Source organism: Kwoniella mangroviensis (assembly GCF_000507465.2).
Source record: "Kwoniella mangroviensis CBS 8507 chromosome 1 map unlocalized Ctg02, whole genome shotgun sequence".
Lineage (NCBI taxonomy): Eukaryota > Fungi > Basidiomycota > Tremellomycetes > Tremellales > Cryptococcaceae > Kwoniella > Kwoniella mangrovensis.
This window is the reverse complement of record NW_027062534.1, coordinates 4,333,896-4,358,365: the sequence shown is the minus strand read 5'-3', so window position 1 is coordinate 4,358,365 and position 24,470 is coordinate 4,333,896. Positions and strand designations below refer to the sequence as shown.

The following is a 24,470-nucleotide window of genomic DNA, read 5'->3' as shown; positions in this document are numbered from 1 at the left end:
CGCTACTGTATGGAGGGAGATGTGGAGTTGAGTTGATTAGATAAAATCAATGACATCCTTGATGCATCCCGATCAGTATGATGATGTATCTACTTGATCGTGGTGCATGTGGTACAGGGGTGGGCGGGGGTGTTGTGTGTTATGGGAAGTGTGTTTTCAGTGTGTGCGGTTGAGTCGGTGCAATAGCACGGGAAAGCTGACAAGCGTGGATTGATGATCGTGATCACGATGATCCTGATAGGTATAACATCAGAACAACAAGACATTCTTATTGTTCTCGATACAACTGTCTGTCAACAACCGTACCCTCGTTAGCTCAAGAGATCTATCACCCCGATCCACCATACATACATACGTACCCATCATCGAATACGTGAAGGTCATCAGTGCCACAGCTCTCTCTGTTACGCATTGAGCTCTCGCCCTCTTACGAAATTAGATTATCATTCAACCTCGTTGGAACAGAACAGCACAGACCATCCATCTCCTGTAAATAAAGTCAACATCCTCTTTGCTTAATCTTGCATCATTCGTTGCTTCGGTATACAGTAGACAGCCATATCACACAAATCTGTCCTAGAAGATCAACGCCCTGCCAAACATAGATCGAGAAGCATACCCATTGTCGATCTTATCAGCCAGAATCATACACGTGATCAACGACAGTGTCCGCTCCAATCGATACACCAAACACGACCTTGTACTTGCTGTACCCTCATTCTGACCTTTGCCAGTTCCCACCAATCTTTCCCCATCCACACGTACCCACCTCATCATCATTAGCTTCGATTCTCGGATTGGTACAGTGTATCAGCAAGTCGCCTGACTGACACTCACGGGGTATCGAGACGTCACTGTACAGCCAGGAGAGGTGTTTCGTAGCTTGGTTGCCTGCTTGCCACCGTTGCAAGAAGAGGAGATTCTTTCATCTTTATAACGTGTCAGTACAACTTGCTCGTCTTTTTCATTTTAATCATCTTACCAATCCCATGAGTTACCCTCCATCATGCCCTCGACAGTCTCAGATTTATCCGAGCTGGCTGGATCACCTGTACCCAGTTCATCTTGTATCGATTTACCTGAGATTGATTTTGACTTGAATACTTTCCTACAGTCTTGCTCAGAGTTCATGTCACAACCCCTTACGCCCTCGCCAGTCTTTCACGTGCCGCCTATCCTACCTAATCCGGCCGTATCTACACCCCCTTACACCTCTGACGAAGGTAGCGTCGCTGGTGACTGTAATCTCGACCTCGACCATCAACCGAAAATCAAACTCACACATCGTCCGGTCGCATCGGTCTCAGCGATACCTCAAATCACCCTCACCATGTCGTCCAATCGACAATTTAACGCTTACCAGTCACCCGATCCCTCCAATCCCTCTTCATCGAGTATGTCACTGAGGACTTCTCAATCCAGTTCCCGATCGCAGTCCCCTCCCTCTCTCACATATTCATATAGTAATCCCAACATCTTCGCCTCCTACCCTCAATCATACCCAACCACAGACTATTTCCCTCAACAACATCCTCAAATTATACCCCCTTCTGCAAATTCGCACGCCGGCTCACCACCTTGGCAAACTACTGATACCGAAGCCAACGCTTCTGGACTCGATGTGGATCTGGATGTCGATCTGGAAGGTATGACTGATGAAGGAACAGGCAAACTATCTTATTCAACTGCTTCTCCAGGTAAATCCCTCAAAGTAAGCGGTAAAGATTCAATACCTCGTCCACCAAACGCTTGGATCTTGTATAGATCCGATATATTGAAGGATCTTGCATCGGGAAACGATATACCTGGACTTGATGCTGTTTTGACGAAGTTGGGATATGGACCTGTCACTTCAGCAAGCTCAGATGAAAGTACCAATGAATCGGTCTCGGCGACTAAAGGGAAATCAAAGGAAGCGACAGATTCGGAAATGATGCCGCCACCTTCGACAATCAAAGTTAAGAAGTCGAAAAAGGGAGTTAAACAACCTACGGAGGAGTTTTTAAGTTTGGGTAGAGGTAAAACTGGGAAAGGTCTTCCTCAGGCTCATATAAGTAAACTGATCAGTACTTTGTGGAAGAATGAAACGGAAGAGAGAAAGGCATTTTACGAGAGAAAGGCTGATTTGAGGAAAATTGAGGTCAGTACTGTTGACCTTTACGTTGTTCCGCCACACCAAGATTTGAGCACTATTTCTTGGCACATATATTGTCGGTCTTCAAAGATATGAATCGACTAGCTGACGCATTTTGATAATTATAGCACCAAAAGAAATACCCAGACTACAAGTTCCAGCCAATGCGAAAAGCGGACAAGATCCGACAGCGAGAAGAGAGGGAAAGAGAGCGGGAAGAACTCAAACGTCAAAAGGAAGCTGAGAAGCAGGCTGGCAGTAAGTTAAGCATTTTCGGATTTGAATGTCACGGTACTAAGCAGTCATCGATCTTGTCAGAGGCGAAACGACATCAGCGAAGACAGCGAAATCGGGTTTCGCCGTCATCACCATATTCGGTCATGAACTCGACCAAAAGACCAGACACGGGATCTCTCGCTCGGTCATTGACGTACTCTGGCGAGTCAAGTAAGAATGGAGACCAGTGGTGGGCTAATGCTGGTCCAAGTGCTGGTGAGTTCTTGTCATCACGGATTTATATTGAAATCGTTTGCTGATATCTGCATCTTCGCACAGCATATGGTGGTCCTAGACGTGAAACCGAGCCTGCTCCCTCCAGATATGCTCTCGGTGCGGATCCGTTGGGTGTATACCCATTCCCAGTACCTATCGATGCTTTGCCCGCCTTGGCTCCAGATGATAGCAGCATCATGCATCAGCAGGGAACGCCGAGTGCGATGATCGCCGAAGATTACCACTCATGGCAACATCGACAAAACCACGGTCACCCTCAACCTCATCCAATGTTTACACCAGCACCTTCGGCTCATATGGAGTCAAGACAAAGAAGTCACACTCCGAGAGCTCCTGCTATGAGTCATCAGTCTTCCTCCGATATACATCCTTCTCTTCGACCTCCCACTCAAGCCCAACAATCAATCCCACATCCTCAGCCCCCACAGGTTGAGGAAGTGCCTCCTCAGCCGATGCATGGTTTGGGCGTCTACCCATCGATGCATTCGGCAGTTCCCTTCATCGCAGATCCATTACCTATGGATGCACATGGACGGCCTATGGCCATCCTCGGACTGGACGATATCCAGCCTTTCCCGGAAGACGACAATGGTGATCCTGCTATGCTAGCTGAGATGTGGTGGAACCTCCAAGATGAGGATGTGAGGGATGATTTGGAAAATGCCACTGGACCAAGCGGTCTCTTAGCCGATGAGAGGACATTGCAGGTCTATGATATCAATGCTGACGAGGCTGGAAGATCATCAGCAGCAAGAGGTGAGCTCGAGCAGTATTCGAAGATATACATGTCCATTGTCGGAAAACTAATACCTTTGCCCACTCACTTGTCGCAGTCTCGATCACACCCACCGATGTTCCCAGTGGCAGTAATAGTGCTGCACCCCTCACACCCTCTACAACATTCCTCCCTCAAGAGCCGCTCGGAATTCCTGCAGGTGAAGTCGCCTATCCATACCCTCAAGGATTTGTACCCATGTATGTCTCGGTGATACCTGAAGATGGGAACATCGACCCTTCCATACCCTTCTTCGCTCCGGGCTATGATGCGAATCTATCGTACTTACCTATGGACGCCACACTCGATCCATCATTGTTCGTCCCGATAGACGAACAGGGTCCTTTCCTCTCTACTCAACAACCAATGTCACCTACTGAAAGTTGGTCTGCAGGTCCTACACCTCGAGAAGCTACATTCTTACGTGCAGCCGGACCGGAGTCTACTCGAATTCCGTCCAATTCGTCCGAAGGCACCGTCAGAACCGTATCGTCAAATCAGCAATCTGCTCCACGATACGTTTCGAACTCTGCTTATCCGCTTACTCCATCTTCTCAAGATCCTACTGCCCTACCTGGGACAGGTGGTGGCATAGTCGATAGAAACACTTCCTACTCTGCTTTAGCAGCTGTCATGTCTGGACAAACCATGGGAATAGGGATGAGTATGGGAGGGGCGGATGATATGTTAGGATGGGATGATAATGATGTGATTGAACATTCTGAAGAAGATGAAGAAAACGAACAAGAGGGATCCCAACAACAACGAAAGGAAAAAGGTAATAATAGGATACCTACTCCTATTAGTGCAAGTGCTTCTACACCTAGACCTAGACCTGAACAGACTCAGGCTCAGGTTAAATCACCATACGATCCTAAATCCATTCCTGATCCACAGAAGGAACAGTCACAGATACCTAGGAAACATGCTACGAGAAGTAGAGCGGTAGCTTCGAAGTTCAATGGAGATGGAGGGGTATAAGTGTACATGTTGGAATGAGACATTTAGAATGGTTTTTGATGATGGTTTATACAATATTCTTGCTTGTCTGCATTTCTTTTATTCATCTTTTATGATTGTGCTTCCTTGCTTTACTTTGCTCGGCTTGGTTTGGTTTGGTTTGATTTGGTTTGAGTTTTGATTCTTCTTCGAGTTGTCAATTACCGTATGCAGTAAAATATCGTATCATACAGTACAATACATTATGGTAAATATAAATTACGGAAATTTAGTACTCATGAGGGTATGAAAATACATTGAAGATACATAAAATAACGTTATGAACTCATGTATATTGTTTTGTACTGTACACCTATCACGTGATATTTGATGGTCCAATGCTCTGGTCCAGCGATGTTGGAAAAATGAAAGGGATGGAAAAGCAAAATATCTTACTCTTCCTGAAACTTACCATACAGCATTGTATTGTACTGACTGACTCAAAAATGACAAGATACATGATCACATTCCTCTATCATATCACACTAAATACTTTGTAGAAGATTTCGATCGATCGATCAACTCCAACCTAAACCTCTTTTCATCCTGGGTGTATCCTGCTGTGGAGTATCATACCAACCTCCATTCCTATCTTTACCCCACCAGCTCTTCCTCTTTGACCTATTACTTTCACTTCCTATTTCACTCGGAGCAGTGGGTATGGGCTGTACCGGATTCAAAACCGGTGCATATTCTCCTCGAGTATGATCTTGACCCGTGGATCTCCATTGGAAATACCTTTTCTTCTCTTCCCCCTGATGTCCCTGTGTCGGTGTCTGTAAATTCAGATTCGGTCGATATTCACCTTCACCTTCTGGTACATCTTCCAAAGGTGGCATCGACAAGGAAGTATATTGTTGTTGCGGGTTTTGTTGGTGTGGATGTGAAGATGATGGTTGTAAATTGTTATATTCCTTCAAGTAATTATCCTGCCTTTCATACCTTCCTTCAGGACCTCTTCCATAATCATAACCTCCAAATTCATCAACGTTCATATTCATACTATTACCAGCCGAACTTTCACTTCTCATGTGTCGAGCTGCAGCAGGTCCAAAATGAACTTTTGATCCTTGACCAGCGGAATTCGGCAGTTCATGTCCATATCCACCTCCACCTCCTCCACCACGGTGTGAACGGGATCTACCAAATGGTGGAGCCAGAAACCCACTTTTGGGCGGTGAAGTAACTTGTAATCTGGGTGAATAATATCCTTGGTTCCTTGGCTGAACCGTCTGAGGCATCGACATCAAAGGTTGTTGTTGTTCTTGCGTTTGGTCTTGGGACATTATCGGAGGTTGATATGGTGGAGGAGGTTGATAAGGCATCATTGACCTGCTCATACCCATGTTTGGCGGTACTCCCATTCCCATTCCCATAGGTGGTACGCCCATAGCCATCATGGGAGGTGGACCACGGGGAATGATTGGTGGACCCATACCTACCACTGGGACTATAGGAGGAGGTAGAGTTGCACTTCGGACGACGGCATTCATTTGAGCTCTCTGTTGTCGACGTAGGGCTCGGTACCATATTGATTGGAATGAAGATCGGTTTCGGGCGTAACAGAGCAGTAAACCGAATATCAATACACCGAGAAGAGTTCCAATGACTGAATACTTGAGGTCAATTACTGCTTTCGTATTTGGTTGTATCCAAAGGTGACTCACGTATACCAGCCAATTTTTTGTTTGCTTCACCTTCGTCCCTGGAATATAGATTGGCGGCATTGACAGAATTTGGTTTTCCAGCTAGACCGACATATTGAGCCGACTCGGAATAGTATAATGCACTGGATGGGTTTCTCGAAACATTTTAAGCTATATCCATGTCGTACGATTAATTATCAAGTTAACTCACGTATAAACCCCTGACATGAAAGGTGTACCTAATTTCACTTCACCTTTCCCTTCCGGTACGCTCCCATTCTGCCAGGCCACGATGGAGCTCCAACATGTCCTACCTGCGACATCACGATTCCTCACCAAGGAAGTCGGATCGATGGCATATTGAGTGCCACAAATAGATATCTTCAGATCGATCGAAGCGTCACAAGGCACGTTCTAAATTTCACAATCCCTCTATCAGCCTCACACGTTACAAATCCATGCAAAGAAAGAAGGACCTACCCATCGAGTTGTATCTCTACCATCTCTCACTGCACCATTGACCTTGGCGAATATCCTCTCTGCAATATTGGTAGGAACGAAGATCGAATCGAAAGCAGGATCGACTGTGCCCTGTTTCTCCTGTGTCAACTGATATGTCCGACAAGCTTCATATGTACATGATAGCTGAACATAGACTTACATAATGATTCTCCAGATCAATCACTTCACCTCCTATCCTGAATCGATCTACGTCAAATCCCCATGATCCACCCACAGAAGAATTTGCGTCAAGCCAATTGCTGAAAACCAAGCCATCATGTAAGCTCATAGCTACTATGCCACCAAAGAGAACATGGTAGTTAGATTTGTAGCTTACAAATTCCCCTCATGGACTCCAGCAGGTACCGCACCCCAATGGATCTCACCAGCTAGATCATCAGTATTCGTGGAGAAGTTGTTGATCTGGAATCCCACGGTGAATGATGTGAGCTGTTCGGTTGACCCATCATTATCGGAAGTGATCATTGACGGGATCATAGAGTTTGATTTCCGGTCCTGAAGATTAAGAGGAAGATCAATCAGCACGACCGGTTCTCTGCTCCAGAAGTATGTACTTTTGATTCACTATCAATAGAGAGAAATGTAGTTACTAATAACTCACCTGATACACTCCCATACCCCAGAATCCACCCGTTCCATCTGTCAACTTGGTATCCACACCATCCAGCACCGCTCTAGGGTCATTCGTCTGTACGGCTGCAGCCAATACGATAGGTCTCGGCGTAGCTTCGTCCCCTCTTTCATCGGAAATTATATCCGAGGCGAATCGACCTGCTACAGATATTGTTGAGGAGGACCCGGAAGGGTAGGGGAAGACGTAGGCTAGATCTTGTTCCGATATCTAGGCCCGGAAAACAATCGGTAAATCAATTTTTGGACTTCCCCACTGTTTGGGTATATGTAAGGTAGGGAGGATGGAGAACAGTGAGACGTACAGATAATGAATCTGATCTTGTCACTTCGAATCTAAACTATAACGTTCAGCATCTGAGACATGAGGATAAAGGGGGATTGAAACCTTACAAATTGGAATCTTCAATACATTCTTCACATCCCGTCGCAGCAATGATGAAGAAATCGACATTCGTAGCTATATCAATATCGCAAGTCATCAGCCTGCAATCTGATTTACTGGGTGACAACGGAGATGTGTCACCTACAACAAGTCAATCTCATCTCTGTTGGTGGATTACCCACGTTTGCACTCAAAACGTTCGTTCCTGCCCCGCTTCTATACAAGGGCATCGTAGTATATTCGCTCCCCATTCGTTCTTGGTCTTGTCTGTCATCTGCTCGAACGTGCGGTATACGGGGTAAGTAGATTGAGAGGAGGGCGGTAGTGAAGGTGAGGGAGAGAGGCATTTTAGTTGATAATGAAGGATGCCGAGGATAACCTCATATAATATGATAGATGAACTATTGATGGAATGGTGTTATTGTACTATATTGCTGGTGATATCAGAGATATTATTTCTGCGCAATTCAGTAATTGACAGATTAGACGATGAAGGATCAAGAGGGGCATCGATCCTTAGCTTCTCTTCCTCTACTGATCCCTTCTTATAAAATACCACCCTGCTCCCAACGTTGATAGCTTGCTCTCTTCATAATTTTCACCAAAGTTATTTCGACCTATCCATCCTTGATCGTTTTTGTGCATATCGAGAAGCAGTCAAGAAGAGACTAGATATCATCCTTTCATGAAAAGGCAAGGAAAGAAGGAATCACTTGGAACAAAGGAAAGCCAACTCACTTATATAACCTTATAACCAGTTACGATCTATATTCACACTCTCCTTTCTTACCCATCCACGACCACCGAATATTACCTTACCTTACGTCTGATATCGTCAAGGGCAAAGATGTCGCTGTCCGTTTTCGTCTGTGGCTAAGCTCAAGAGGAAAGGATTGTTTGTTTATTATACTTTTGTGTTGATGTTGAAAGTACCCCTTTGGGTTTTGGGCGTTTCAGAATGTTGATTGGTAGATGATGGTGTATCCTTTAGGTGGTTTCGTATCTCCCAAGATGGATGAGGTATCTTAGACCATGGTTAGTTGTCTCTGTAAACGGTACACGAATAATGTTGTGATTTCCAAGTCAAAATTTTGAGATGATGAGCCAGCCAAGTGAAGTGAATGTCAATGTGGTTGTTATTGTCATTGTTCGTACATTGAAAAGGAGATATAGCGCACGGACGACGCACTGGATTCATTCGATCAACTGGATACACACACAAACGACCCTTACTATCATACATCAAGTAATTCTCTTACAACACCTCTTACGGGCTACATCACCTCCCACTGCTACAATACCTCCCTTCGCTATACCTGCTGTTGACCATATCCCGGCTGATGGGATTGCTGAGGCGGAGGAGGTGGTCTATACCCACCACCCCATCTATTCTGAGAAGGAGGTTGAGGATCAGGTCCGTCGCCTTGTTTCATCTCCCATTCTATTATTCCCTGTCGTCAGCTTGAGATCAGGAAGAAATGGGAACACTCTGGCTGAAGGGGCTATTCGACTTACGACATATAGTACATATCCATATCCTAGATTTGGTGAAGGGTATTAAAGGGATCCAAAAAAACTCGAACCATGTCCTTGAGCTTCCTCCGACTGTCCACCAATGTGTTATTTAGTACTGTATCTCTATGATTGGATGATGGGGTATTATGACATACCGACAGCAGCTGTATTGCAATTCATTTGCTATTAGCTCAACGTCCTACCTTCAAGTTATCATATGACAAGGGCGGAGAAAGAGCTGACATACCGTTGTTACACCTTGGACACATTCTACCTGGTTCAGAGGCATCTTGCTTGAACTGACCAGCCGTTCATCAGTTACCGAAATCACCTTTAATCTTTAGACTTGTCATACTCACTTTCGTTGGGAACCCGACTGATTCAACGGATAAGTTCAGGTCAGCTACTCGATCATTAAATTCATCCAAGCAGCTCACATATGAGTGGAATGCACACTATGAGCATGTACCAGGCAGGTTAGTAATTAGATACACTGACCTGAAACAAGGGAGGTTGCTCTACGTGGTTTAGTCGATGCTCACTGATTGTTGACCGTTCACTTGATCTGATGTATATTGCAGTCCGAGGAGAATTCAGATCTAGGTCGATGGGAGGAGAAGAAAGTTCTGTATGTTTAAGGAACGTAGTATAATCGTATGATCTGATCGTCGTATATAAGCAGTGCAACATTTCAATCTCAGCTTCAATCTTCAACAACAACATCAACATCGCGCAGGCCCAGACAGCGGGGGCCAAGCGAGTGGAGGTCAAGCCAAGACATGGGGAACATTGAATAAATATCATGACATCACACTTCGGAAGCATCAGTGGCAGCGGGATCAAATGATGGTTTTTTTTTTTAATGAGAATGGATTTATTCCACTTTATCCCGCTTATCTCGTCAAAGTCGTCTATCCCATTTTTTTTTGATTTTTTGGAATCTTCGAGGTGGTTCTTGGTTTTTTCAATCCATAGGGCAAAAGTGCCACATCACCACTCAAAATTAACAGGTTATCACGTCAAAGTACTCGTTACACTGCAGAGTGAATGAAAAGTTCAACTGCAACTGCAATCTCATCCTTCATACTGGCAAGCATAAATCATTATTAAAAACTCAGTTCGTTTGATCACACTATAGACCAGATCATCGAATTGTAGACTCCCTCACAGGACTGTATCACTTTCATATCCACATAGCATAGAAATATCAAAATGGCCGTGAGTCGTCCTTCGCTTGTCGTCGAGGAAATGAGGAAAGCTAGCTGACGTATTTACGATGCAACAGAGTGTAGTCGGTATTGATCTCGGTAACCTCTCGTCAAAGATTGGTGTAGCTAGACACAGAGGTATTGATATCATCGTAAACGAAGTGTCCAACCGAGCTACTCCGTGAGTATAGCAATCCTTATATATCATTCTATCTTCCTTTCCTTGTCATCCCACTTGAAGTACAGATAATTAACATCATTCCTTCCTCGTCTTACAGCTCCCTCATCTCCTTCACTCCCAGACAAAGACATATCGGTGAACCAGCCAAGACCGCCGAGACCTCAAACTTCAAAAACACTGTTGGATCACTCAAGAGATTGATCGGTAGATCCCTCAGTGATCCCGAGATTGAAGAGTACGAGAAGAAGTTTATCAATGCTCAGTTGGTTGATGTGAATGGAAGTGCTGGTGTCAAGGTGAGTAGCGGTGCTCTGTCCACAATACTCCCCTCCTGTATAGATATAACTAACTGATACGTGCGATTCAATGATATCAGGTAAACTACCTTGGTGAACCAACCGAATTCTCCTACACCCAACTTGTCGCTGCTTTCCTCGGTAAACTTCGAGATACCGCTGCCAACGAGCTCAAACAATCCGTTTCCGACGTCGTCATCGCCGTCCCAGGATGGTACACCGATGTTCAACGACGAGCGATGCTCGATGCCGCCAACATCGCTGGACTTAACCCCCTCCGATTAATCAACGATACCACCGCCGTCGCCCTAGGTTACGGAATCACCAAAGCTGACTTACCCGAATCTGCCGATGCACCAAGACACGTCGTCTTCGTTGATGTTGGACACTCCAACTACTCGGTCTCTGTCGTTGCCTTCTCCAAAGGTCAATTAACAGTCAAGTCAACAGCTTATGATAGACATTTCGGTGGTAGAGATTTCGACTATGCCTTGGTACAACATTTCGCTAAAGAGTTCGACTCGAAATACAAGATTGATGTTCTCTCTTCACCGAAAGCCGTATTCAGATTGGCCACAGGATGTGAACGATTGAAGAAGGTTTTATCTGCCAATGCCGAAGCTCCTATCAACGTCGAGTCATTGATGAACGATATCGACGCATCATCATCATTGAAGAGAGAAGAATTCGAAAAATTGACTGATCACTTGTTAACAAGAGTTAACAACCCTCTTGCCGAAGCTTTGGAGAAAGCCGGTTTGACCATTGATCAAGTTGATGCTGTTGAGTTGGTTGGTGGATCAACTCGAGTGCCAGCAATTAAAGAGAGAATCCAAGCTTTCTTCAATGGTAAAACACTTTCTACCACTCTTAATCAAGATGAAGCTGTCGCCCGAGGAGCCACATTCGCTTGTGCCTCTCTATCACCTGTATTCAGAGTAAGGGAGTTCGCCGTTCACGATATCGCCTCTTACCCTATCAAGGTTCAATGGGAGAAAGAAGCTGGAAACCCAGATGAAGATTCTGAATTAATCGTTTTCCCTCAAAATAACCCTATCCCCTCGACTAAGATCTTGACCTTCTACAGACAAGGTCCATTCGAACTTGAAGCTCAATATGCCGAACCTTCCTTATTACCCAAGGGAACCAACCCATGGTTAGGTAAATTCACCGTCAAGAATGTTGAAAAGCCAACCAACGGGGAACAACTCGCTTGCGTCAAAGTAAAAACCCGATTGAACCTCCACGGTATTATCAACTTTGAAGGTGCCTACATCCTCGAAGAGGTTGAAAAGGAGGAAATTGTCACCACCGGCGAAGGTGATGAGAAGAAGGAGGAAAAGAAGTTGGTCAAGAAGATTCAACGAAAGGGAGATTGTGCGGTTGTAGGACAATACTCTGGTTTGGTCAAGAATGTCGTTGATGACTTGACCGAAAGAGAGGGTAAGATGCACGCTGAAGATAAATTGGTCATGGAGACTGAGGTGGGTACTAGTGTTTTTGGAAAAGTTTGCAAAGCTGATGTTACGTTTTGGGTCATGTAGGACCGAAAGAACGCCCTTGAAGAATACGTCTATGAGATGAGAGGAAAATTGGAAGACCGATATTCCGCTTATGTGCAATCTCAAGAGAAATCCGATTTACTCTCTGGACTTCAAGAGGCTGAAGATTGGCTGTACACTGAAGAAGGTGAAGATGCCACCAAATCAGCTTACGTCTCTCGACTCGATGCTCTTAAAGTCAAGGGAGACCCTATTGTCTTGAGATGGAAGGAATCAGAGGAAAGACCTAAAGCCGCTGCTGCTACTCGAGAGGCACTCAACACTTATTTGAACGCTGCTCAATCAGGTGATGAGAAGTATAGTCATATCTCTCAAGAGGACTTGCAAAAAGTTGTGAGTAAAACGGATTACATCATATACACAGCTTCCAACGATCTGTCATATATATATGCATTGTGACATAAGCTAATGAAGAATGGAATGATGTAGATTGACGCTACCGCCAACACCCTCTCATGGTTGGAGAACCAACTCGTCCGACAATCTGAGAAACCCAAGAATGTCAACCCTGTCGTCACCTCTGCTGAGATCAACAAGCGAAAGGAGGAGGCCGTCTTCACCTGTGCTGGTATCTTGAACAGACCTAAACCCAAACCCAAGGTCGAAGTTCCTCCTACCTCCGGTACTGAAACCCCTAAGAAGGAAGAGGAGAAGATGGACGTTGAAGGTGAAGGTGAAGGACCCAAGGTTGAGGAGATGGATGTTGATTAGATTAGAATGATTTGATTCTCAATAGATGAGGAAGGCAAGGGGATATGTATATTCAATGATACAGCTACATTGTTATGTTTCGCTTTGGTCTGGTATGAGTACATGCATTAATTAAGAAGTGCAACGTTGTGTATGGTATAAGGCATGTTACGCCACATTGAGTTATACCGAGTCGAGGTGGTACATCTCCGCCACGTGGATGAGTAGTAGGTATTGTAAGTCGCGCTTGTCACCGTGCATCACCCACTCACTCACCGTACAAGGTTGATTTCATGAGACACATCCATCCAAAGTAACAACATCTTCACTCCTTTATACTGGTTTATAACATTCTTACTTTGTCACTCAGATACTCACGTACAGGACAGTACAACACCTAGAAAGCCTGTACATATATATCACCAGGCTGAACAGGTCGACACCAAATTCATATCAGTGATTATCTATCCTCGGTTGACTCTCACTCAAGATGTCATCCCCAACAACATCTTCCTCCCTATATCCAATCCATCTTTTAATGGACGAACTAAAATCTGAAGATGTCGTCTTGAGATTATCATCCATCCGAAGATTATCTACTATCGCTTTGGCACTGGGACCTCAACGTACGAGGGAAGAACTCATACCATTCTTACAAGATCAATTGGACGACGAGGATGAAGTTCTCTTGGTCCTCGCTGAGGAGCTGGGCAATTTCGCAGAGTACGTAGGTGGGAATGAATACGCTTGGGTTGTTTTGGGTCCATTGGAGAATCTGGCTGCGGTTGAGGAGACTTTGGTTAGAGATAAGGTGAGTGTTGTTTTTTCTGATTGATTAGGTCAAGGGTGAGATGCGCCTTGTCTAGATGAGGTATGGGATTTTGCGTGGGACTTGTTCAGGTTGAGGTACTATAAGAAAGACATTGATCAATCGACCATTGTCATCTGCTGTCCTCTTCCACTTTCGCTATCTTGAATACTGATGAATCTTTTACAACCCCTCCAGGCCGCCGAATCAATCTCCAAGCTCTCCACACTCCTCAACGCCTCACAAATCGAAGAACACCTCTTACCCCTCCTCCAGCGGCTCTCACAAGGTGATTGGTTCACCTCTCGAACTTCCGCCTGTGCCCTGTACGCTGCTCCATACCCCATCGCGTCAACTGGTGTACAAGAAGAGATGAGAAAGTTGTTCGCGGCGTTGACGACCGATGAGACGCCCATGGTCAGACGAGCGGCTGCCAAGGCTTTAGGAGTGAGTGAATCCTAATTGTGAACCACCATGTCACTCATTGTCCAATTTGGCACGCCCTATATTGCGTTACTGATACGTGTAATAATAATTCCTATAGCCCTTCGCTAAGTCCGTTGCAGAAGTGACCGACCAACATTCAATCTTGATCTCCGATATCATCCCCCTTTATCGAAAATTAGCAGGTGACGACCAAGATTCAGTCAGACTCCTCACCATCCCCGATCTGATCGCTATTGCAGCTGCACTCAACCCCGAAGAAGTTAAGGAACATATCCTTGAACCTCTCCGATCTAGCGTGACTGATAAATCGTGGAGAGTCAGATATATGGTTGCGAATGAGTTTGTCGGTCTCGCTGAGGGTGTGGGAGAGTCAATCATCAGAGAAGAATTGGTCAATGCCTTTGTAGGGTTGTTGAAGGATAATGAAGCGGAGGTTAGAACTGCTGCTGCTGGACAGATTCCTGGTAAGTACGCTGTTCCAGTAGCATCTTCATCACTATTTTGCATTTAAACACACCCAAGACAGTATTACATGCCCTCTCTCATCTGATTGTCTAGCGGTGCGTGAACATGATAGCTGATATCCCGTTGCTGTATTACCTTAGGCTTTGCTAAACTTGTCGACAAAGAAGTGATCCTTGCCAAACTTCTCCCATGTGTACGGGATCTCGCAACCGATTCAAGTCAACATGTCAGAGCTTCCTTGGCTATGCAAATCTCCGGATTGGCTCCTTTACTCGGTACTGACTCGACCGTGGAAAACCTTTTACCATTGTTCTTGCAATTGTTAAAGGATGATTTCAGTGACGTTCGATTGAACTTGATTGGTAAACTTGATATGGTCAATGAGGGTGAGTGAGCAATTCCTCCTATCATAAGTTGTGACATATAAGGCAGATACTAATCTGTTCTATTGTTCATTGCTGGGTGTACTTTTGCACAGTCATCGGTATCGAACGATTATCCCAAGCACTCTTACCTGCCATTATGGAATTGGCTGAAGACAAACAATGGAGAGTCCGACAAGCTATCATCGAATATATCCCCTTGTTAGCTCAACAGTTGGGTGTACAGTTCTTTGACGATAAATTAGGACAACTTTGCATGTCATGGTTGGGAGATACCGTTTTCTCCATCAGGGAAGCTGCCACGATCAACTTGAAGAAATTGACGGATGTATTTGGTGTGGAATGGGCGAAATCGACAATTATACCTAAAGTACTTGAGATGGGTGATCATCAGAATTATCTGTATAGGATGACTACCATCTTTGCTATTACTGTGAGTGATACGACTGTGTGATTTTTCATAGACACCTTTTTTTTGACAAAAGACATGTCAGCTGATTCCGCATTTGGTTGTTGGTTTAGACAATGGCCCCATCGCTCAACGTCCCAATCATCAGAGATACAGTCCTAGAATCAGCTCTGAACCTAGCCAACGACCCTATCCCCAATATCCGATTCAACGTCGCCAAGTGTCTCGAAACCTTGGCTGCTGTCTTGGCTACCACCCCCGAAGGACAGGAGATCATCTCTCGAAAAGTCATTGCTGCCTTGAAGAAGTTGCAGGAGGATAGTGATGCCGATGTGAGATTCTTCGCTACCAAGGCATTTGAGAGGACTGCGGGTGATAATGGGGAACCTATGGGTGAGTCTGATCACTCATTATTAACTGAGTGGCACGGTGTGCTGATAAGTTGGGAGTAGTGCTATCATAGGTTCACGACTGCATTCGTTGGGACAAGATGACACTGAGGTGTGACAGAGCGTGGTCTAGGATGTAGGAAACGCCTGTGAATGGGAAAGAAGGATAATTTCAACTGTGTATGATGGAAGAATTAGAAAGCTAGAAGTGAATCATATGACTTATAGTGCGATAAGCGAAGTGAAAAAAGGAGAAAAACAAACAAACATTTTCAGTACGAGTTTTGAGGAATATACTTTATACGTCAAGATCAGATCGACTAATCCAAATCCAATTAGACTGTTCGTTTATCTCGATTCTCTTTTTTTTTTCTCATTCAATCTTATTCCTCATTCGTCCTTTCAAAACCAATAAATGTATAAAAATCAATTCAACCAAATAATCATTATCATCTCTGTTATAGATATACCCACTTTTTTTCCTTTCCCTATCTTTCGCTGATAAGTTTCTGTCTTTTCTTCTTATATACAAAAATGAACATGAACTGAATGACAAGATCGATCACTAAAAACTGTCCGTGAAATAGATCAGATAAATGACACTAATATCATGACCAATTGTGTTACTAGCGTAGGCAGTATCATGAAAGTAATAAAAGAATTGCCGTTCCCATTTCCGTGCTTTCCAAGTACGTGCGATTGATGTCACGATTCGCGATACGTGCATTCCTAGATTGGATAAGTCCACCACAATATGCATCGGTCTTCAACATCTGTGTTCTGGGGTGATAATGTATTGTTGGCATACTAACAAATCACTAGTACTATTACCACATATAAACGACTTAATCGTCGTCGAGAATTTCGATTATCTCCGTAACATCCTCACTGTCAACTCTCCCTTTTCTACTTCCCTTCTCATAGTGCCTTGTCTCCTTCTCATGCTCATGCTCATCTTCCCCATCATCATCATGATCAACATCCATAGGCACGTCCACATCCACATCGGGATCTACTTCAGGATCTAGATCTAGATCTTGATCTTGTCGTTGTTGATCCTCTTCATCATCTAACGGAACGTACAATTCATAAATCGCATCTCCTTCTGGACCTTCCACTACGTTTTCTAGTAAATCGCCACTTAGATCTATATAATGTGAATAAAAGTACTTTGTAAGTAATTGTTTTTTTTTCTCAGCTTTCATGTCAATATCAAGACTGAAGAGTCGAACAAGGAGACATATGATCTGATTTATTCTTGGAATTTGTTGGAAAAAGATATTTATCAAGTATGAACTCACATTGTATACCCCTCTGATCAACTTCTTCAACCACCTCCTCATCAATCTGGGAATAAGCCATAGCTCCCATGGCACTTACAAACATATGTTGAAGGCCGTTAAACTCCCTCGTCTGAGCAGCAGTGAACAGTCGATCCGATAGATTTATACCTATCGGTGAGATATCACTTTCTTGTCTTTGCTGTTGACTGAGGGATTGAGTTTGGGACTCTATCGATTGATGATTGGCTGCTGAGACTGGAGCAGGGAAAACTAGTTGATGCAGTAATGACAAAGTTGGAAGAAGTAATGATAACGCACTGTAAAGTGTAACACACTTTTAGTATCTTCCATTTTCACAAACTACGGCAGTTCTTTCTAAAGAAGGAGAGAACCTATCCCGGTTCACTCACTCTTTGTATGATTGCAATACTCCAAAAATCCCATAAAGCTTATTACTCTCTCTTTGTAGGACGATCACCAAAGCAGGTACCAATATGGATTTTTGACCCATTATGATCACGGCGTCAGGGTGAGAGATTGATAACATGCATAATCCTCGGACAATCAATAGACTCGTTTGCAGTGACTGATAATAAATCTCATCAGCATGTAATCCTTCTTCCTTTAGCGGATGGATTACTCACCTCAGATTCACCAGCCGAAATGAGATACCTCGATAATCTATCAACCAAGGGTGATTCGTTAGGTGATCCAGGTTGATACTTGTCCGAAGCAGTGATTAAACTTCTGAAATGACACGATTCTACACATCGTCGTAAGTTTGAGCACTGCAGATGGCAAAGTCAGAATTGGATTTTGCACGTACGACGAGAAGCAACATAAAACACTTCTATTCCTCTTTTCACCACATACGGACCATTGTGATTTGCCATCAACCCTAGTATGATATCTACCAATTCATCACCTTTCCTGTGTGTTTTGGTCAGCTGCCGTACTCTTCCAACATCAAGTAGCTTACCAAATGGAAGTTTCGGACGTAAAGCAAATAGCTTCTGCTAATCCTGCTATCTTATCTGCCAATTCCAAGAACCAATTGTCTCTGTCTGCTTTCTTCGCTCCACCTTCTGTCCCAAGATCGGTATCGATACGTGCTTTGAACGTATCCAGCTTGGCAGTATCTGAATATATCGAATGTACCGTCGATTTGAGATTGTCTGTAATATTCGTTGAAGACAATGCACGTGTAACCGCTGGGAAAAGAAAGGTTGTACTGGTGAGCAGAATAAGAATATTACAGTAGACCGCGATCTATTTTCAGACGGAGAGAATCAAGAAAATCATTAGTAGTTCATTTTTTAACGATTATTAATTGAAACACTCACATCAGTCAGGGTCACCTGATCCACATCCGAGATGACCTTTGACCCAAAGCTTAACATATCGCTCAAACAGTTGATGACCATTTCCAACATCTCTTCAAATGTCATCTCGGGATCTCCACAGACTTTGAGTAACTCCGAACATCGTTGAGTATATGTCTCGTGACCCTCTATATCGATTGGCGGACGATAGTTCATCAATCGATATATGGTAGGTTCAATGGTCAAGCCAAGTGTATATTGGAATGCCGATATGGAAGCATGGTTCAGTAAATGATATAGGAGCTGTAATGTAAATAACATAAGCTGAGTGTGTACCGCTGACTTGTAAAATAGGATCAGCTTACCTCGGCTTTCTCATCCTTCGTCTCTTCTTCTTCTTTTGCCTCTCCATCTATCATCATTCCCTCATCTGCCCGTTCTATCCCTGGACCCCAATCTATACCATCATCAACTTCTTCTTCACCTATCACAGGAGACGACTTTCTCTGACTCCTAGCTGGGGAAGCTCGAAAAGGCGAAGGGGAAGGACCACGAGTAGGCGAGGCTTGTGGACTGAGATCGGCCGTTTTCTGCCTTTTGGCTCTAGGACCAACAGTCGGGGTAGCTGCAAAGGCATTATTGAATCCTCCGAAAGTAGGTCCAGACGTTGGCGCTTTTCCTAAAAGTCACACACAATATCAATAAACACTACTCAGCATCTTGGGCGAGGTCTGGATTTACTTACCTTTCCCTTTAACAGATTTGATCAGCGGGGTCATCTCCTCTTCTACTGGTTGACTCCGCCTTCTACTTGGGGAACCAAGTTTGACAGGTGTAGGCAATCCTCGATATTGCGATTGTGAACCTCCAGCAAACCTTTGAGATTGTTGTTGTCGAACTTTCATCGCTGAATTATGAGCAGCATGATTCTAAGGTTGACCCAACCCCCATCGCAATCAGTATCTCTCGACGTATATGTAGTTTGGGGAGACACGTAAACGTACAGAAAATACAGCTTGATGTTTGATATTTTCCATTTGTTTCTTAGCTTGATTCTCTTTCTCTTTAATCTGAACATCTTTATCTTGAATAGTCAATTTGAGTTTCTCCAATTCAGCCAGATGACGTTGATGTTCCTATATACCAAATCTTCGTCAATCCTACCAATCACTGATATTACCAAGAACATCACTCACCTCTTTCTGAGCTCGACGTACCATCTCAGCTTCACCTTTCGCCGCCCATACCTGACTTTGTAGCTCTTTAATCTTCTCTCTAACATCTACACCACTTTGTCCTTCATCTTGATGAGGAGGACGCTGAGATCTGCTAGCCTGAGTTTGAGCTTGTGCTTGCGCTTGCGTACGTAAAGCTGCTAATTCAGCTTCCAACTCTTGTCTTTTCCTTCTTTCCACCTCGAGCTCTATCGCAGCTGCTCGAGCAGCAGACCCTTGGGACATGGGCGGAGCCGACATTTCTCTCGAATCGCCATTTTCGCTAGACCCGTTACGTGATTGGGATGATGGTTCGGAAGGGATGGTAGGTAGTCTTGATGGTCCAGCTATGGCATTGGCATTCGATCTGTTGAATATCTGTGCACCAGCAGATACGGATCGAGATAATGATCTGTTGATATTGAATTTCTGATCTTGGTTGGTTTGCTGTTGATGTTGGACTTGATGGTTGTTATTCAGTCGCGAGGTAATTATATTTGTTGTTGAGGTAGAGTTGGATCTAGACATCGGTTGTCTGTTACTGAAAGGTTCAGAAGAAACACTTGAGGCTGCAGCTGCCATAGCCTTCCTTCTAGCTTGGATAGCATCTTCCGATTGTTTTCTCTTTTGCATGGATATTCCACTAGATCCATTACCAGAACCATTCAGCCCTAAACTTTCACCTAACATGGAAGGCTGGGCTCTTCTTTTATCCGTTATGATCGCCTCATCCCCACTACCTGTACTGTTACTCCTATTGTTATTGATCAATTCATATTTCCCAGAACCATCCATTATCACATCAATTGGTATACTCTCATCATCCTCTTCTTCCCCTTTACGACCAGATCCATTCCAGTACGATTCTCTTCTCTTGACATTACCGATATGTCTATCAATATCGAATGACCTCTTGCCACCTTCTTCCCATCCGAATCCCGTCCCTCCCCTTATTCCAGGTTCGGTATTGATAGGTCTAGGTTCCTTCCTCAGTCTGCTGTTATTACTCGAGGAAGATGAGCTGCTGGGTGAATTTTTCGGTTTGGCTAGGACATGTCTGATGGGTTGAGAGAATCTAGGCTTGGTAGATGGTTTTTGGGAGGCTTGGATTGCTCGTTCTTCCACTGCTTCTAGGAGTCCGAGAGTCTCGGGGTTGTCGAACAGATCATCGTCATCGAATGGGTCTGACATGGTGATGGGGGAGAATGAGAGGATGAATGTAGCTATGTATAAGAGCGTTCAGTGCCGTCGTCTTGTCGGTGACCCAATCATGGACGAGGCAAATGCTCACCTATTTAGTTTATTGCCGGATCATATTGATTTGGAAGAGTGGGATGGGAGGGGAAGCACCGAGTATGAGCGATATTTGACCTCTTTTGTCTGTTCAATCTTACGATTCCTGATCTTTAATGCTTATTGATGTCCTCCGATGATTTTGAGTTGGTCTAACTTGTACGATAAATATGTGCCATAAGGTATAAAATGTAAAGTCGACGAGGAAGATGACTATACTATCTGTCTGTGGGTTTACGCGATTTGACTTTGGTGTCAAGGGTGAAATGAAGGTGGAGGTTGATTAGATATCCCATATCCCATCGACCCAGATTCATCATCCATCATCCTTCTCTCTCTCCTTCATCCTTGCATAGCTTTGCCCATTCATATCACGACAGCATCGGCAAAGCGATTGCAGCACCTCAGTCCTTCTCTCCTACGAACGTCACTCATCTCACCCGGATAAATCGCAAAACCCGCAAGTGCCATCACCCAAAAAAAACCTCCATGCGTTCTTCCCCTCCTTCTCTTCCAGATCAAGAGAGCAGGCCGACGAAGATTACAAAGATGGACGATTCGATCGATGTTACCCATGCCACCACTGGGATTACCGAGATACCTTCGTAAGTGGCTAGTCCAAACAATTTACTCTTACGACATCATCACTCAAAGGGATACTGAATGCTTTTATATCCTTCCTTATGGTAGATACCGACCTGATGCAAAGACTAGACGATATGATAGACAATTAAGGTGTGTTTCTAACTCGATCTATTTTTTCTATCCTCATTCCTGCGATTATGAGATTCATTTCCCTCGCCGTATGCTCACTCACCCTACCTACGCACAGATTGTGGGCCTCAGCTGGTCAAAGATCCCTCGAATCAGCCAGAGTCTTACTGGTAGGATGCGACGCTACGGGATGTCAAGCTTTGAAGAACCTCGTACTTCCTGGTGAGCTTGCAATATAGCTCAAGAACGAAGATGCTAAATAATTGCCTTAGGTATATCCCACTTTACCATCCTTTCACCTGACCTCACCACTTCTCAAGACGTAGCCACCAACTTCTTCCTTCATCCTGATTCTGTTAGATCCCCAATAGCTGAGCAAAGTGTCAAGTGAGCTACACTTTCCTTGCTAATCAGAAAAGGACAAAGAAGCTCATGTGTAGTTTAGATATCTGAAAGAGCTTAATCCCGCTGTCGACGGATCTGCTAGGGTGGAAGTAGGTGTTTTCATCTCCGCCACATCAATGGACCATAGCTCACCTATATAACGTTCGCATCACATCAGGAGTTATCCTCTCTCCTGGTATCCGAACCGGATTTCATCACTTCTTTCACCCTCATCATCGCTTCAAATATCGAACCCTCCCTCGAACTTCAATTAGCGGATCTTCTCTGGGATGGTAAGCTACCATTAGCCCCTTTTACTATGAGGATTGACATAGCTGATGAGCATCACAGTATCGAATAGTGTTGGTGGACCTGATATTCCATTGATCTCGATCAGAAATTCGGGATTTATTGGTAGGGTGGAGATCCAACTTAGGGAGCATAGTGGTAAGGCAAAGTCAAATCAGCTATCATTGTTGTGAATGAGACCTCATCAAGCTAACGCAATACTGTCAGTGGTCGATACCCATCCCGACACTACTCATACCCTCCGACTCGACTCTCCTTTCCCATCCCTTGAACAACATGCACGATCACTCGATCTATTCACCATGGACAGTATGGAGCATTCACATATTCCTTGGGTAGTCTTATTGGTTAGAGCAGCAAGTATATGGAAAGAATCGGTGAGCTGTACAAAGACTATTGTTTGATCTATCAGCTTATGCAACTCGTGTAGCATGGTGGTAAGCTACCTGAAACGAGTGAAGAGAAAGCGGAATTTAAGGAGGTACTAAAGAAGGATAAGGTGAAAGGTGATGAAGAAAATTATGAGGAAGCTTTGGCTCAAGCCTACAGAGTTTGGTCGAAATCTGAGGTGAGCAGAATCGCAACCTTGCGATCACTTTGTGCTGGTCTATCAAATAGAATCTGCTGATAATACAGTAATAGGTTCCATGGGAGATCAAACAATTGTTGGAAGATGACAGTGTCAAGAATGTATCCTCCAGTGTGAGCTGATCGTCAATCTCGATCCTTATCAAGGGGTTCAGCTCACGTTGTTCCCCCTTTTTGCTCGTAGTCAAAGAACCTACACATACTCCTTCATACCCTCTCTCAATATACTGCTACTCCACCACATCTACCGCCTACTTCGCCCTCGTTACCCGATATGCATTCATCAACTACCTCATACGTGCATCTTCAGAACCTTTATAAGAAGGAATACCAATCTGATTTAGCTCGATTCAAGACACTTCTCGCTGAGGTGCTTCAGGAAATTGGGTTGGAAGACGGTACGATACCTGACGAGGAGGTTGAAGGGTTTGTGAAGAATGTAGGCGGAGTGGGGATAATCAAAGGTACTCCATCAAGGGAAAGGAAAGAAGGTAAAGGATTGATCGCTCAGTCAATCGGTACGTCTCTTCTCAGCTAATCAAATCGATATTTCGGCTTAAGCTGATATACGTTCTGTATTTGAGAAAACAGCTGATTACCAGTATGACGAATATGATGGCTCAACGACTTGTTTTGCCATGGAACTTGCTCTTTTAGCATCGGAAAGATTCTATATCGCCCATAAGAGATGGCCGGGAGTGAAAGCCAAAGGAGATATGTCAGAGGATAATCGAGAGGTCGAAGAGATCCTCAAGGGTATTTTGGGAAAGAACGACTTGGAAGAAGTGGATGATATATTCGTGGAATGTATCGCCGAGATGTAAGTGGATAAGCCAATTCACTCAGCTGTGCGATTAGAGCAGGTAGCTGATAATGTATCATGTGGACTGAATAGAACAAGAGGAGGATTCGGTACTTTACCTACAACAGCTGCGTTCTTAGGTGGTATAGTAGCTCAGGAAGCCATCAAATTGGTCACTAACCAGTATACACCTTTGGATAATACGGTGATTGTGAATTTGGTGAAGAGTGAATCGGCCAAATTCAAATTGTGAAGAGATGATCCTCCAAGGGAAGAAAGATGTTGTACAGTATGGATGAGTATGTAATATAGACATTTGAGCGGAGAGGTGATGATATAGATGATATGAGATCAATTCGTGTAACTATGCTACTAGGTCGTATCTAATCCGCAGTTTGGGTTAGATAAGATCTCGAACAAGGTAAGGTACGGTTTGGTAATAACTCATTTATACGACTGTCATTTTCGCAACCTTGTTGGTGATGCTTATTCCTCGAGCTTGTCTCCCGTCCTGCACGAGTATACATCTACTCACTTGTATTGGTACATTGAGATCTCACCGATACCAACCAATACGTCATGCCGATGCAGTGTAAGCAGTGAG

General features: G+C 44.2%; 7 protein-coding genes across 7 annotated transcripts; 4 read left to right on the top strand and 3 right to left on the bottom strand.

The window, feature by feature from the left end:
- Positions 1-1,006: 1,006 nt before the first annotated feature.
- On the top strand, positions 1,007-4,403 carry I203_106745 (uncharacterized protein; the record flags this gene model as incomplete). Its single annotated transcript, XM_019151067.1, has 5 exons — positions 1,007-2,140; positions 2,263-2,392; positions 2,453-2,626; positions 2,690-3,403; positions 3,481-4,403. The coding sequence occupies 5 exons, from the start codon at positions 1,007-1,009 to the stop codon at positions 4,401-4,403; spliced, it is 3,075 nt and encodes a 1,024-aa protein (XP_018999635.1).
- A 536-nt stretch (positions 4,404-4,939) lies between these two features.
- On the bottom strand, positions 4,940-7,951 carry I203_106744 (uncharacterized protein; the record flags this gene model as incomplete). The annotated part of the gene is made up of 10 exons (XM_019151066.1): positions 4,940-6,030; positions 6,089-6,210; positions 6,279-6,481; positions 6,548-6,658; positions 6,729-6,828; positions 6,906-7,084; positions 7,191-7,430; positions 7,525-7,555; positions 7,613-7,679; positions 7,750-7,951. 10 exons carry the CDS (start codon positions 7,949-7,951, stop codon positions 4,940-4,942), a joined length of 2,346 nt encoding a protein of 781 aa, XP_018999634.1.
- Positions 7,952-8,914: 963 nt separating this feature from the next.
- On the bottom strand, positions 8,915-9,848 carry I203_106743 (uncharacterized protein; the record flags this gene model as incomplete). The annotated part of the gene is made up of 7 exons (XM_019151065.2): positions 8,915-9,045; positions 9,120-9,209; positions 9,275-9,283; positions 9,367-9,418; positions 9,479-9,495; positions 9,557-9,574; positions 9,662-9,848. The coding sequence occupies 7 exons, from the start codon at positions 9,846-9,848 to the stop codon at positions 8,915-8,917; spliced, it is 504 nt and encodes a 167-aa protein (XP_018999633.2).
- Positions 9,849-10,395: 547 nt separating this feature from the next.
- I203_106742 (uncharacterized protein) lies at positions 10,396-13,077 on the top strand (the record flags this gene model as incomplete). The annotated part of the gene is made up of 5 exons (XM_019151064.1): positions 10,396-10,508; positions 10,606-10,804; positions 10,885-12,288; positions 12,349-12,699; positions 12,796-13,077. The coding sequence occupies 5 exons, from the start codon at positions 10,396-10,398 to the stop codon at positions 13,075-13,077; spliced, it is 2,349 nt and encodes a 782-aa protein (XP_018999632.1).
- Positions 13,078-13,546: 469 nt separating this feature from the next.
- On the top strand, positions 13,547-16,020 carry I203_106741 (uncharacterized protein; the record flags this gene model as incomplete). Its single annotated transcript, XM_019151063.1, has 6 exons — positions 13,547-13,867; positions 14,063-14,311; positions 14,409-14,775; positions 14,917-15,162; positions 15,255-15,592; positions 15,682-16,020. The coding sequence occupies 6 exons, from the start codon at positions 13,547-13,549 to the stop codon at positions 16,018-16,020; spliced, it is 1,860 nt and encodes a 619-aa protein (XP_018999631.1).
- A 782-nt stretch (positions 16,021-16,802) lies between these two features.
- On the bottom strand, positions 16,803-20,967 carry I203_106740 (uncharacterized protein; the record flags this gene model as incomplete). Its single annotated transcript, XM_065518045.1, has 11 exons — positions 16,803-17,104; positions 17,259-17,557; positions 17,651-17,826; positions 17,885-18,003; positions 18,067-18,170; positions 18,220-18,509; positions 18,584-18,865; positions 18,928-19,241; positions 19,308-19,491; positions 19,567-19,698; positions 19,759-20,967. 11 exons carry the CDS (start codon positions 20,965-20,967, stop codon positions 16,803-16,805), a joined length of 3,411 nt encoding a protein of 1,136 aa, XP_065373349.1.
- Positions 20,968-21,618: 651 nt separating this feature from the next.
- I203_106739 (uncharacterized protein) lies at positions 21,619-24,119 on the top strand (the record flags this gene model as incomplete). Its single annotated transcript, XM_065518044.1, has 13 exons — positions 21,619-21,674; positions 21,760-21,804; positions 21,902-22,005; positions 22,056-22,170; positions 22,229-22,277; positions 22,346-22,460; positions 22,519-22,614; positions 22,684-22,853; positions 22,907-23,044; positions 23,119-23,178; positions 23,249-23,582; positions 23,656-23,884; positions 23,960-24,119. 13 exons carry the CDS (start codon positions 21,619-21,621, stop codon positions 24,117-24,119), a joined length of 1,671 nt encoding a protein of 556 aa, XP_065373348.1.
- Positions 24,120-24,470: the final 351 nt, after the last annotated feature.